This window comes from Podarcis liolepis (genome assembly GCF_965112155.1).
Source record: "Podarcis liolepis genome assembly, chromosome: 3".
Classification (NCBI taxonomy): Eukaryota; Metazoa; Chordata; class Lepidosauria; order Squamata; family Lacertidae; genus Podarcis; species Podarcis liolepis.
In genome coordinates this window covers 31,548,785-31,561,149 of record NC_139557.1, presented here as the reverse complement: position 1 = coordinate 31,561,149, position 12,365 = coordinate 31,548,785, and the positions used below count along the sequence as shown (strand labels likewise).

The following is a 12,365-nucleotide window of genomic DNA, read 5'->3' as shown; positions in this document are numbered from 1 at the left end:
GACCAGAGCATGCCAGGCACTCCTGTCTTCCACTGCCTCCCGCAGTTTGGTCAAACTCATGCTGGTAGCTTCGAGTTAAGTCCAGTCAAAGGTGACTATGGGGTTGTGGTGCTCATCTTGCTTTCAGGCTGAGGGAGCTTGCGTTTGTGCACAGACAGCTTTCCGGGTCATGTGGCCAGCATGACTAAACCACTTCTGGTGCAACAGGACACAGTGACAGAAGCCAAAGCGCATGGAAACAGAGTTTACCTTCCTGCCGCAGTTGTACCTATTTATCTACTTGCACTGGTGTGCTTTTGAACCGCTAGGTTGGCAGGAGCTGGGACAGAGCAATGCGAGTTCACCCCATTGCACAGATTCGAACTGCCAACCGATCAGCAAGCCCAAGAGGCTCAGTGGTTTAGACCACAGCACCACCTGCTTTCATTTTTTACCTTATTATGCCTATAGGACTGCCTCTCCCCATATGAACTGACCTTGACCCTGCAATCATCATCTGTTAACCCGAAGGTTGGTGGTTTGAGCTCCCCCCTCCTTCCAGGCACGGCTGTAGGCAGGGGGTCGGAAAAGGTGACCTTCAGGGTCCCTTCCAACTCTCTACAATTCTGATTCTGTATGAGATCCTTATTCACGTTCCTTCTCTGCAAGAGGTCCAGAGGGCCGCAACACGTGTAAGGGGCCTTTTCTGTGGTAGCTCCCCGCTTGTGGAATGTTCTCCCTAGGGAGGCTCACCTAGTGCCTTCCTTATGTATCTTTAGGAGCCAGGCAAAAAGATTTCATCTTCCCTCAGGCCTTTGGCTAATTAAACAAATCTATGACCTTTTAAACAGTGTGGTGTTATTGTTTCGTTAGTATATTATGTATTTTTGTGTTTTTATACTGTAAACTGCCCTGTGATCCTCAGATGGATGAAATTTAATAATAACAATAATACAATTATAGTGATAGCAGACCCTCCAAGTGTCTGTATTTTCCAGGGACGTCTCTAATTTAGAGAAGGCACCCCAGTTTCAGATTTGATCCTGGAATGTCCCATTTTTCCTTACGATGTCCCTATATTCATTGCAGAAATGCTGGAGGGTATGGAGTTATCCGACCCCCAAGCTATCTGAAGGCAATAAATACAGTACAATGGACAAAAGTGCAAAGATTCACAAAATGTTTAGGGGTATACTCCCGGGGAAAAAAGGACTGATTCATAGGGATGGTTTTTAAAAATGTTTAATGTATTATTATGTTTTTATATATGTTGGAGGCTGCCCAGGCCACCCAGTCAGATGCGTGGAGCATAAACAGTAAAATGACCATTACAGAAAGGAGCAGTCCCTGTTTCCTCTGGAGTAAATGAGTTGGAGGGAAGGACTGCCAGTGTGTAACTTCCTGCTTATCTAGGGTTTTTTTCCTGCCTCTGAATTCTATGACCGGATGTGTTCCTCTCTGACCCCGGAAGTGAAGCCCTCTTGCCGTCGCTCAGGAGGAAAAAGAAGCATGCAGGTCTCCAGCCTCAACGAGGTGAAGATCTACAGCTTGAGCGCCGGACGGAGCCTGCCTGAGGTGAGAACACCGGAGCCCCGCCTGCCTGCCTCTCCCCTCCCCGTCGGTTCCCCCTCGCGCGCCTCCTTCCTCTACCCACGAGCGAGCTCCTTCCCACGCACCCCGTGCCTTCCCTTCTCTCTCCCTTCTCTTCCTCCACTCACCAGGCTCAGCTATTTATATTTTTGCCCCTTTAACACTAACCCTCTATGTTCTTTTCTTTTTCTTACAGTGGCTTTCTGATAGAAAGAAGAGAGCACTGCAAAAGAAAGATGTTGGTGAGTTACCCTCATTGTACAATGTAAAGGGCACTGCAAGATTAGCTTGGGTGCCATTTCTGTTTTCAAAGAGTCATCTGATGGTGCTTAGCTGGAAGGGGGTTGCTTGGATCTTGCCTTAAAGCTGGAACAGTTTGTTTTATGCTAAACTTTAAGCCAGGCATGGGAAGCTAGTGACACGTTGAATGGTGCTGGACTGCAGCTTTGATTCTCTCCGACTATTGCCTATTCCGGCATAAATCAGGAAAAAGAAAACATGGCATCTCTTCTTGCCATCTTCTCGGACTGAAAAGCAAAAGCAATACAGCAATCTGTGCTGGAATGTAAACAGACATGTGGCACGCAACAATCCCATGTCTGCAGCAAAAGGTGGGATGGAATCCCAACAGGAAGATGGAGTCCAACAACATTGGGACACCCCTTTCCCCCATCCCTACATTCAGCATTTTCCCCCTTAAGTACTTTTGGCAGTACTTTTGGAAGTGAAAACTTTTTATTGTGATGTATTGATTAGGCAATGTTTCATATAACTCTTATTTTAAAGGTATTTCTAGGAGAATTGAACTTATCCAAGATTTTGACATGCCTGCTGTTAGCTCCAAGATCAAGGTATCACGGGATGGGCAGTACGTGATGGCAGCTGGTGAGTATGCAAACATTCAGGTTTTTTCAGTCTGCTGCTAGCTGTAACAGTGTGTCTGCACTGAGTTGTAAAGCACTAGTAACTCTCACATTGGATATATTATGGTTGAGGAAGACTGGGCTCTGAGATTGAAACTTCAGTTGGACAGCAAAGCTAGTAGCTGGCAAGGATAGCATGGCAGGAAGCATATCTTTGTTTGAGGGCTTAAAATTTCCTTTTTGTAGTATTAAAATGGGACTTTGGGGACCTGCAAACAATGAGCTAGATTCAAAAAAGTTATGTCTCAATCCAAGCTCACCCCTCCCAGTGATAAGGCTTTATGGTGTTGCCGCAGCATCCACAGGCCCACTGTTCACAGCAGCAGAGAGTATGGGGACAAGATGATCAGCCCCAAATTGGGCCTAGTGCCATCATGTAATGGTAGTGAGACTGCTTCAGGATCCAACCACATTTTGGGGTTTCTGCTGGCTCCTACTGACAGGGATCCCAGCAGTGGGCTTCCTTTCAACATGTTTGGCAGCTGGCAGGGGGCGACCCCCTCCCAAACTCAGCATAAGACTGGGAGCTACAGTGGTACCTCTGGTTTCGTACTTAATTCATTCCGGAGGTCCGTTCTTAACCTGAAACTGTTCTTAACCTGAAGCACCACTTTAGCTAATGGGGCCTCCTGCAGCTGCCGCGCCGCCGGAGCACAATTTCTGTTCTCATCCTGAAGCAAAGTTCTTAACCCGAGGTACTATTTCTGGGTTAGTGGAGTCTGTAACATGAAGAATATGTAACCCGAGGTACCACTGTATGGGATTGTTCTGTTAGTTGCACTTATATCTCCTTCAGTTCAGTGGTACGAGTTAGTTATGACTTAAATTAGATTGATTACAATTGGAACAAAGCACAACTAACTGAGTCTGGACTCAATATCATATCTCACTTACCTTCTAGCCCCTTTTGCTCATTTACAACACTTGCGTGTTGCAATCGCATCCCTCCAGGGTATCATCTCTGCATAGTTTAGAGCAGGGGTCAGCAAACTTTTTCAGCAGGGGGCCGGTCCACTGTCCCTCAGACCTTGTGGCGGGCCGAACTATATTTTGGAGGGGGGGGGGAATGAACGAATTCCTATGCCCCACAAATAACCCAGAGATGCATTTTAAATAAAAGGACACATTCTACTCATGTAAAAACACGCTGATTCCTGGACCATCCGCGGGCTGGATTAGAAGGCGATTGGGCTAGATCCGGCCCCCAGGCCTTAGTTTGCCTACCCATGGTTTAGGCAGGGGTGCCCAAACTTTTTTCAAAGAGGGCCAGATTTGATGTAGTGAACATTCGTGAGGGCCAACCAAAGTTGCTCTTTATGATAAAAGTTGTTGAGCTTTTTTTGGGATTTTACCCCAGGAAATAAACTGCTACAGGGCTGGATTAAACCAACTGGCAGGCCAGATTAGGCTCCTGAAACAGACTTTAGACATGCCTGGTTTAGAGAGTCTTCCATGAATCCAAGAGTGAAGGTTTTCAGTGGGTAACCTCCTCTGCTTGTAGAGGCTCGCTGCACAATAGAGGATTTCCCAGCTCAATCAGGATCCTAAAAATAACACACTGAAGGGAGCAGGGTTTGGCTATGTGCTGCTCCTCCCAAACTGCTGAATGTTACCTGTTCTGCTCCAGCTGCTTGATCCGTCTGTTACATATGCCAGCATCCATCTACATAGAGGTTTTCCCATTAAGCTAGCTAGCTAGCTAGATATCTATATCTGAGCTTGGTTCAATGTGCTTTTTTGCCTTCATCTTTTGGGATATAATAAGACTGTATTCCCCCCCCCCTTTTTATTGGAAGGGTACCCCATAGCAACCTTGTCAGTGTGGCCCATTGTTGCATACTTGATTCCTATAATTTTCAAAAGAATGTAAGGGATTTTAACTGTCTGTTCTGTAGAATTCCATAGAGTTCTGAAATAAGACTCGGCAAGGGTTAGTATTTGATTGCTATTAATGTGCTATTTTGTCCAGTTAATAGGAATCTTGTTTTTTAATGGACTGGGTCATGTTAAAAATTAAGTTAGGTGGGATTCCTGTGAGTTCAGCAGCATAAGGCATTGTGAATTTGTGTATTTCTATATAAATCATTACAATTATTTATATACAATTTTTAAAAATTTAATGAAGTATAAGTGGCTTGTGCCACAATCCTAAAAATAAATTATATTGATTGATTGGTGTTATTGTCATGAAGGAACAAAAAAACCACACTTCTAGGTGCAGAGTTGCAGCTCTTTTTGAACAACCATTCATGTCCAGGTCAGAAACTTTTTCAAGACCTGAATCATATTTTCTCTGTGAGACAAATCAATTCAAGAGTAGTAAAGCAAATTTTCTCACATGTCAAATACACTATTTTATTTTGTGTTTTGAACAGGGACGTACAAACCAAGGATTCGATGTTACGATACTTACCAGTTATCGATGAAATTTGAAAGATGCATAGATGCTGATGGTAAGTAAACCCTAATTATGATGGAAACTAATATTAACAGGGCAGTAGAAAACGGTGCAATCCTATGCATCTTTATTAGGTGGGAAATCCCATTTCATACAATGTTATAATATTTATTGAGCTAAGTTGCTTTGTGACTTTAAAAATATAAAAAGCAACCAACAAACATAACAAACGATAACTCAGTAGTATTAAAGCTGGACTTATTCACAGATAAGTGTGTGTAGCAGTCTTCTACAACCTGATGCCCTCCAGATCTTTTTGATTACAGTTTCCACCATGTTTAGCCATTGACCACGCTTACTGAGACTGATGGGATTTGTAATCCAAAAGGGCTGGAAGGCACCGGGCGGGAGAAGACTGATGTACAGAATTGCTTGCTAAGTGACCAGATCCTATGTGCCCCAATTGTGCTTTCTATGTTCGAAAGCACGTCAAAGTGCAAGTAGATAAATAGGTACCGCTCCGGCGGGAAGGTAAACGGCGTTTCCGTGCGCTGCTCTGGTTTGCCAGAAGCGGCTTAGTCATGCTGGCCACATGACCCGGAAGCTGACTCCCTTGGCTGGTAAAGCAAGATGAGTGCCACAACCCCAGAGTCGGCCACAACTGGACCTAATGGTCAGGGGTCCCTTTACCTTTACTATGTAGATCAGGGTGTTTTTTTGAGAATAGAGCACATGCCATTTGCCTTTCTTTGGAAAGTATGTTAGTATACACATGAATGCAAAAAGTTATACATTAGTACGTATAGTCTAAAGAAATTTGAGAGTGTATTGGGGGTTGTACTTTTGTGAAATCGAGATAATGATCAGTCCTTGGCAAGATATTGTGCTACTATATCGGCTTGTGTTTGTTGCTTTCCTGCAGCATGGATGGTGGTCAGCTTATAGTGCCTGCCAAGAGTGCACTATCACATGCTTAGTGTTGCTTGAAATGGGAGCCAACAGGGATGGGGAATCTGTAGCCATCCAGATGTTTTTGGACTCCCATCAGCCCTGGCTAGCATACAGTGGTGCCTCTCAAGACGAAATTAATTCGTTCCGCGAGTTTTTTCGTCTAGCGAATTTTTCGTCTTGTGAAGCACGGTGTCGGAAAAGTTTTGGAAAAGCTTCAAAAATCACCAAAGTCTTCAAAAACCTCAAAAAAGGCTACCACACCGCGTTCTATGAGTTGCTCCTCGAAGTCAAGTCGCAACTGTATTAACGGTGTTAAGAAAAAGGAAACAAACTTGCAAGACGTTTTTGTCTTGCGAAGCAGCTCAAAAACCGCAAAACCCTTTCGTCTAGCGAGTTTTTCGTCTTGCGAGGCATTCGTCTTGCGGGGCACCACTGTAGTTGATAGCCAGGGATACAACATCTGGAAGGTCATCCCTGGTTTGTATGCTACTGATTCTGTAAGGCAAATAGAAGTTAGCCATGGAGGTTGCAATAGCTCGCCAACACTTCCCTTGGACCTTTGAACCCAAAATGTGTTACAGCGGAAAACCTTCCTCCTATGGCAAGAGGATGGACTTAATAATTGATCACTGTCCCTTTCAGCAGGTTCTCGGACCCCAGTGAGATGGTGGCATGGACAGAAACAGCACTAAGGTGGCTGTTCTCGCAGCAGACTGCAAACAGAGCATTGCTAATGGTTTTGCTTGTTTCATTACACACTCTGTCTTTGGTTTTAAGGGAGGAAGAGAGACAGACAGACAGGAGCATTGTGCGATGAAAATTGAGGTTGTGCGGTTTATTTAAGAGTTTCTTAGTGACTCCTATTTATAATTGTTTTTCATCTCCACAGTCATTACGTTTGATATTTTGTCAGATGATTACTCAAAGGTACGTCTCCTTTTAATGTTTATATCATGTAGGAAGCTTTAGAAGAATTTGCATTTCAAAATGTTTAAAAGGATCCATTTGCTGTAGTGTGCAATTACCTGCCGTTTCCTTGAGCAACAGAAACCTGAAGGAAAATTGCTCTTTATCCTCTGCTGACATTCTTTTGAATGTCTTGTTTGTTTGCTGAAAAGCTGGAATTAGCTGTGTTTATTTAAAACAAAAAATTATCCTCCATAGTGTGGTACATCTTTTTTTAAATAAAAAGTACTCAAGTAGCACTAAAACATTCTTACCGATGTGTAAGTTATATCTCTCCCGATGTGTCACTGATCACATGAAACAGACTTCACATAGTTGCTAAATTAGGTATCATGGATGATCGATCTGCCATTATTTTGTTTACACCAGTCAAACTTATCCAAAGTTGCACTTCCATGGACTGAAAAAAACTTCCCTAAACAGGGCTGACTTCAGATATCTTCTAAAAGTCAGCTAGTTGTTTAATTCCTTGACATCTGAAGGGAGGGTGTTCCACAGGGAGGGTGCCACTACTGAGAAGTCTGGTGGAGGGAGCTTTGGAGAAAATAGCCTCTCTTCTCACTTCTGCCTCAGAAAGCATCTAGTTTGAGGCGTGGGAGCCTCCTCTAGATCGGACACATTTGCAGAACAGCAGTTCCGGATCTGAGCCCACTTGATTATGCCTCTAGGAAAATAATCATTCCCCACTTTTAAAGGTTAAGCAAGGCGGGAGAGTTACTCCCCTCCAGATCTCAATCCTGTGCTCTATATTTTTCAGATAGTCTTTCTGCTGTGTGACAGATACGTAGAATTTCATTCCCAACATGGCCGTTACTACAGGACAAGAATACCAAAGTTTGGTAGAGATTTCTCATATCATTATCCATCATGTGACTTATACTTCGTAGGAGCAAGGTATTTAAGATGCGCTGATTCCTTACTTAACTGTGCATACATTTTTATTTAGTGTTTATGATGAATATCCTACAAAAGCAGATTTACTAAACATTCATAAATATATTAGGAGAGAACTCTGAATGAGTAGTTCACAAAACAAATGAGTTTTGTTGGAAATATTTTGTAGGAAGTGGTTAAGCTGAATTGTTGAGAAGCTCTGTTAAAAAGCAATTGAGTTCTGAAAAATATGTGGGCCATTTCAATTTTATTGTAATTTAGTGATGGTTTTAAGTTTATTTTAGGAATTTTAAGGCATTTGAAAAGCATTTAATTGCGTGACACCAAAAACCCGTTGAAAAAGCCTGCAAGCACCTTGTTCTGCCCCACCCTTCTAGTAACGTTTCAATGATGTCTTTATGACGTTCCCAGGTCACTTCCAGGTTTGGCGCTGTACATGTATATGTGATCACACACATATCATTTGTGCCTAAAATGGGTGTTGCCTGTACACTAAATGAAAATAGGGAGAAGGAGGGGTTGGAATTGATTACTTGCTGCTGCAATGTAAGAAAAGAGTAGATTTATTTATGACCTGGGCATATGTAGACATACATACATTCATATGAATGTTAATATATACACTTATTGTCACTTACTCTGATCGAAAGGGAAATGTGTAAGTACAGTTGTTGTTGTTGTTGTTGCAGCTCTGAAATATACAGGCTAAATCTGGAACAAGGAAGGTACCTGAATTCCTTACAGACCGACGCTTCGTGAGTATCTTCAGTTCACTAGGTGCATCTTATTCCAGCAGGTGGAGCCACAGGATTGATTTTTTTTTTTAAATTGTCATAAGATCTGTAATCTGAGTATCACAAATGCATTGCAGACTGCACTTATAAATTGGGGGTGCTCTGTTTATATTTTAAAGTATAATGTCTACTTTAATTACTCTAATAAGCAAAGGTTTCAATATTTCCATTCATTAAGTTGCTCAGTCGAGAAAATACCTCATTGGATATTTTGAAGTATCTTAGAAGAAGATGGCAAATAGTTTTAAATAGGTACAACTGATAAACCAATAGACCGGCTATCTGCGATGAATTGTTCCTTGTTTCAAATTTGCATAGCCGTTAGTTATGCTTTTAGTTATACTTCTTAACAGAACCAAAATATAGTGATTAAAATATAGCGATTGAACAAAGAAACACTGCACGTAAAATTGCATTTACTCTTCGTAGCCTTATAGGTTTGGGTTGATTTTAGAACATTTCACAGATGGTATTAGCTTGCTTATTTTAATATTTTATCTCCCTGTCAGTCATTAAATTTCTTTTTCCTTCTCCTCTAGGGAGAATCACGTCTGTGACATAAATCCTGCACATGGTTTATTTGCCACTGGCACGGTTGAGGTAAATGTTTCACCTTACTAAGAAATATAGCACCATTTTCTGTTTAAAAAACAAGATCATTGACACAGGGCTGCAATATCCTATATACTAATAGCAAATTCATTCTCTGAGTGTGGCTCATTATGAAGCCAAAGTAGTTCCTCCCCTGAAAAAGGAGGCGGTAATATCAGGCTTGGAAGAACCCAATCAACGTTGGAGTAGTTCAGAGAATATTTCAAGGCTGGGGACTCTAACAAGGGAGGAACTCCAAAATAGATTACCGTATTTTTTGCACCATAACACTCACTTTTTTCCTCCTAAAAAGTAAGGGGAAATGTCTGTGCGTGTTATGGAGGGAATGCCTACGGGTGGCATGCCTACGGATTTTCCTCCTCTAAAAACTATGTGCGTGTTATGGTCGGGTGCATGTTATAGAGCGAAAAATATGGTAACTTTTGGAGGGAAGAAAATGGAAAACCTTGTGGCAGGAACGGTAATGCAATGGAGTGTGTATTGTAGAAAAGGCATGGCTGGCTGACAGCAATCCTACATAGAAAGATCTCACACTGCTACATTTTGTTGTGCCAATTTATTACAGAAGGCATTCAAAAAAATACCAAAATGCAGCAGAATAAATTTCCATCACATTTACTAAGGTTGCAGTTCTTTTCTCATTTGCTTGGGACTGACATCTGAGCAGATATGCACAGATTTCTCTGTAAATTTAGGGAAACCAATCCTGCGTGCAAAGGACACAAGATGTGTTGGGCATCATGACATCAGTTATGTCAGCTGAAGAAGAGGAATAGCTCTTTGGGAGGTCAAAACATTGAGGCTGTGTTGAGGTTCTATATCACTAGGGTGCAGCGGAGTTGTTGTGACGATGGAGACAAAAGACAGGAGAATAAACCTTCTCTTGTTGAGTTGTGATGCAGTGGCATTGTGCACCATTGACAATGCTGCTTCAGCAGGCTCAGGCACGCTTTTGAGGAGTGGGCATGGCATAATTGCAGGGTGGGACAATGGTTTACTGCCAGTCTGTGTCCTTTGGTTTAACGTGGGCCCTGTTTAAAACGAGGCAATCGTTGCCATGCTTGCAATGTTGTTTCTGCCATGGATACATGGCATTCAAGGGCACATTCACCCCATCTTCCCAAGGGTCAAAGTTTTCTTTTTCAAAGTGCTTATTTACATTGGGAGGGGGGCGGGGAGAGCCTTCCATCAGCGTCTTCTCTAAAGTGACAAAAAGGCAGAAAGCAAGTGGATGGTTGTGGGGAGTTGCTGAGGCTGTGCTGGGAATCTGTGTTTTCTATGAGTCCCCAATTTTTAACCTGGATGGAGCCCAGCAGCAGACTCTGCCAGCTCTGGTATGTAATAGAGCTGGTTCACATGCTGCAACATGTGTCATGTCTGTAGTCCCAGCTGTTGACTCACCCCAGCCCGCCCCAGCCCCGGGTTACATAAGGAATTGCTCATTGCAAGTATGTGAAGATCAGATCGTTTTTAAATGCAACAAAAAAAAACCTGAAAGCATAGGAATCAATCTTTCAAGGCTGAATGCTAAATAAGTGGCTTCAATGAACGGCAGATGAGTAAACTGATGAAAGCATGGTGAATTGTTTGAAAGCACTAAATGGTATTTTCTTTGCTTTCCTCAGGGGAAGGTGGAATGCTGGGACCCTAGAACAAGAAACAGAGTCGGGGTGCTGGATTGCGCTTTAAGCAGTGTGACAGCTGATAAGGAGTATGGAAAATATATTTATCTTGCCTCTTAAGTAAATTTTCTTAACTAACTTTTTTTTTTAACATGCTGCAGCTTCTCAGAATTACGTACCATCCTTTGGTTGGTGCTGAGCCTTAAGCGTTAGTGATTATGGCAATTAACTAGAATGAGGTTTTTCTCAAATTCTTTCAGGATAGATGGTCTGCCCTCTATTTCGGCCCTGAAGTTTGATGGAACATTGAATATGGCTGTTGGAACATCCACGGGGCAGGTAGCTATGCTGTCAGCTTAGTTGCTATGGGCTTTGTGCTACATTTCTGTGCTGAGCAAAGGCTACATTAAGTCAGATTCTTAAATGTCCCTGGTGGCATTCACATGTAAATCATAAATAACGGTTTGCTCTGAACATGGTTGAGATCTTCTTTCTAGCAAAGGCCTTAGTGCTACATCCAAACAAAGCTTTGTGGCTTGCTTCACTCCAAACAAGCCACGAGGTTAAGCCAAAGTTTATCTGGGTGAAATGAACCACAAAATCTTGTTTGAACATAATGCTAAGCCGGGTATTGTGGTTTGTTGCTGCTGCTGGCTAGAGGGTAAAAGTAAAGCAAGAGCAATTGAATGTGTTCATCGTAAACCATTAACCATGGTTTACCATTATGTGCAAACTGGGCTGGTGTGCAAGACTGTGTCCAGGTCTTCTATTGGCATATGAATTGTGGGCCATACGTTCTGTGGAATGTGTCAAATCGATCTTGAGCTGCATGTGCATGTGATCAAAGTGGGAGACACTCTGTGTTGGGGGACCCTGTTGAAATTGCCTCCTGCCTCAGCTTCCCAAGGAAGCTACAGTTCCAATGCAACTCGTGCTCATTTGTTTCATGCTGTGCTTTTCTTTAGGGCAGGTATAGGGAACCTGTGGCTCTCCAGAGATTGCCAAACTACAACTTCCACTAGCTCTAGCAAGCATGGCCAATGAGCAGGGATGATGGGACTTGTGGTTCAGTAACATCTGGGGAGTAGTAGGTTCCCACACCATGGATTGCCCCAAAAAAGCTCAACAACCTTTTGGGCAAATTCGTCAAAAAGGTGAACAACTTTAAAATACTGATTTCTTAATTTTGGGCTCCCAAAAGTAGGAGTCGTGTTATACATGGAAAACTACAGCAATTTGTTGCATGCCCAGTTTGGTGATGGTTTGCTGTCTTGTTACAAAGGTTCCCCATATGGGGAACTGATAGCAACATTGTCTTGATTTCTGTATTGCAAGTTGCTTTGAGGCGTTTTTGTGGAAATAATGGATCAGTGTTAATAACAACAACAGCAACTTAATTAATTATTGCAGAGGAGGATTCATTTATTTCTTCAAATGTTTAAGAGTGAATGAAATATAAATGTTTTTTATATGGTAATAATAATAATAATAATAATAATAATAATAATAATAATAAATTTTTATTTATACCCCACCCTCCCCAGTCAAGGCTGGGCTCAGGGCGGCTAACAAGCAATAATAAAAACAAGTTGAATGAATACAACTTAAAAACAAGATTAAAATACAACATTAAAAT

At 42.2% G+C, this 12,365-nt stretch overlaps 1 protein-coding gene across 1 annotated transcript in view; it reads left to right on the top strand.

Moving 5' to 3' along the window:
• Positions 1-1,397: 1,397 nt before the first annotated feature.
• The window catches only part of NOL10 (nucleolar protein 10), a 39,581-nt gene continuing 28,613 nt past the window's right edge, over positions 1,398-12,365 (top strand). Inside the window, exons 1-10 of the mRNA XM_083495583.1 lie at positions 1,398-1,554; positions 1,766-1,811; positions 2,356-2,454; positions 4,868-4,945; positions 6,731-6,768; positions 7,565-7,701; positions 8,391-8,456; positions 9,035-9,095; positions 10,733-10,818; positions 10,990-11,068. Of these exons, the coding sequence (XP_083351709.1) occupies positions 1,426-1,554; positions 1,766-1,811; positions 2,356-2,454; positions 4,868-4,945; positions 6,731-6,768; positions 7,565-7,701; positions 8,391-8,456; positions 9,035-9,095; positions 10,733-10,818; positions 10,990-11,068 (819 nt within the window). The 5' untranslated portion in view covers positions 1,398-1,425. The remainder of the gene's footprint in view (positions 1,555-1,765; positions 1,812-2,355; positions 2,455-4,867; positions 4,946-6,730; positions 6,769-7,564; positions 7,702-8,390; positions 8,457-9,034; positions 9,096-10,732; positions 10,819-10,989; positions 11,069-12,365) is intronic.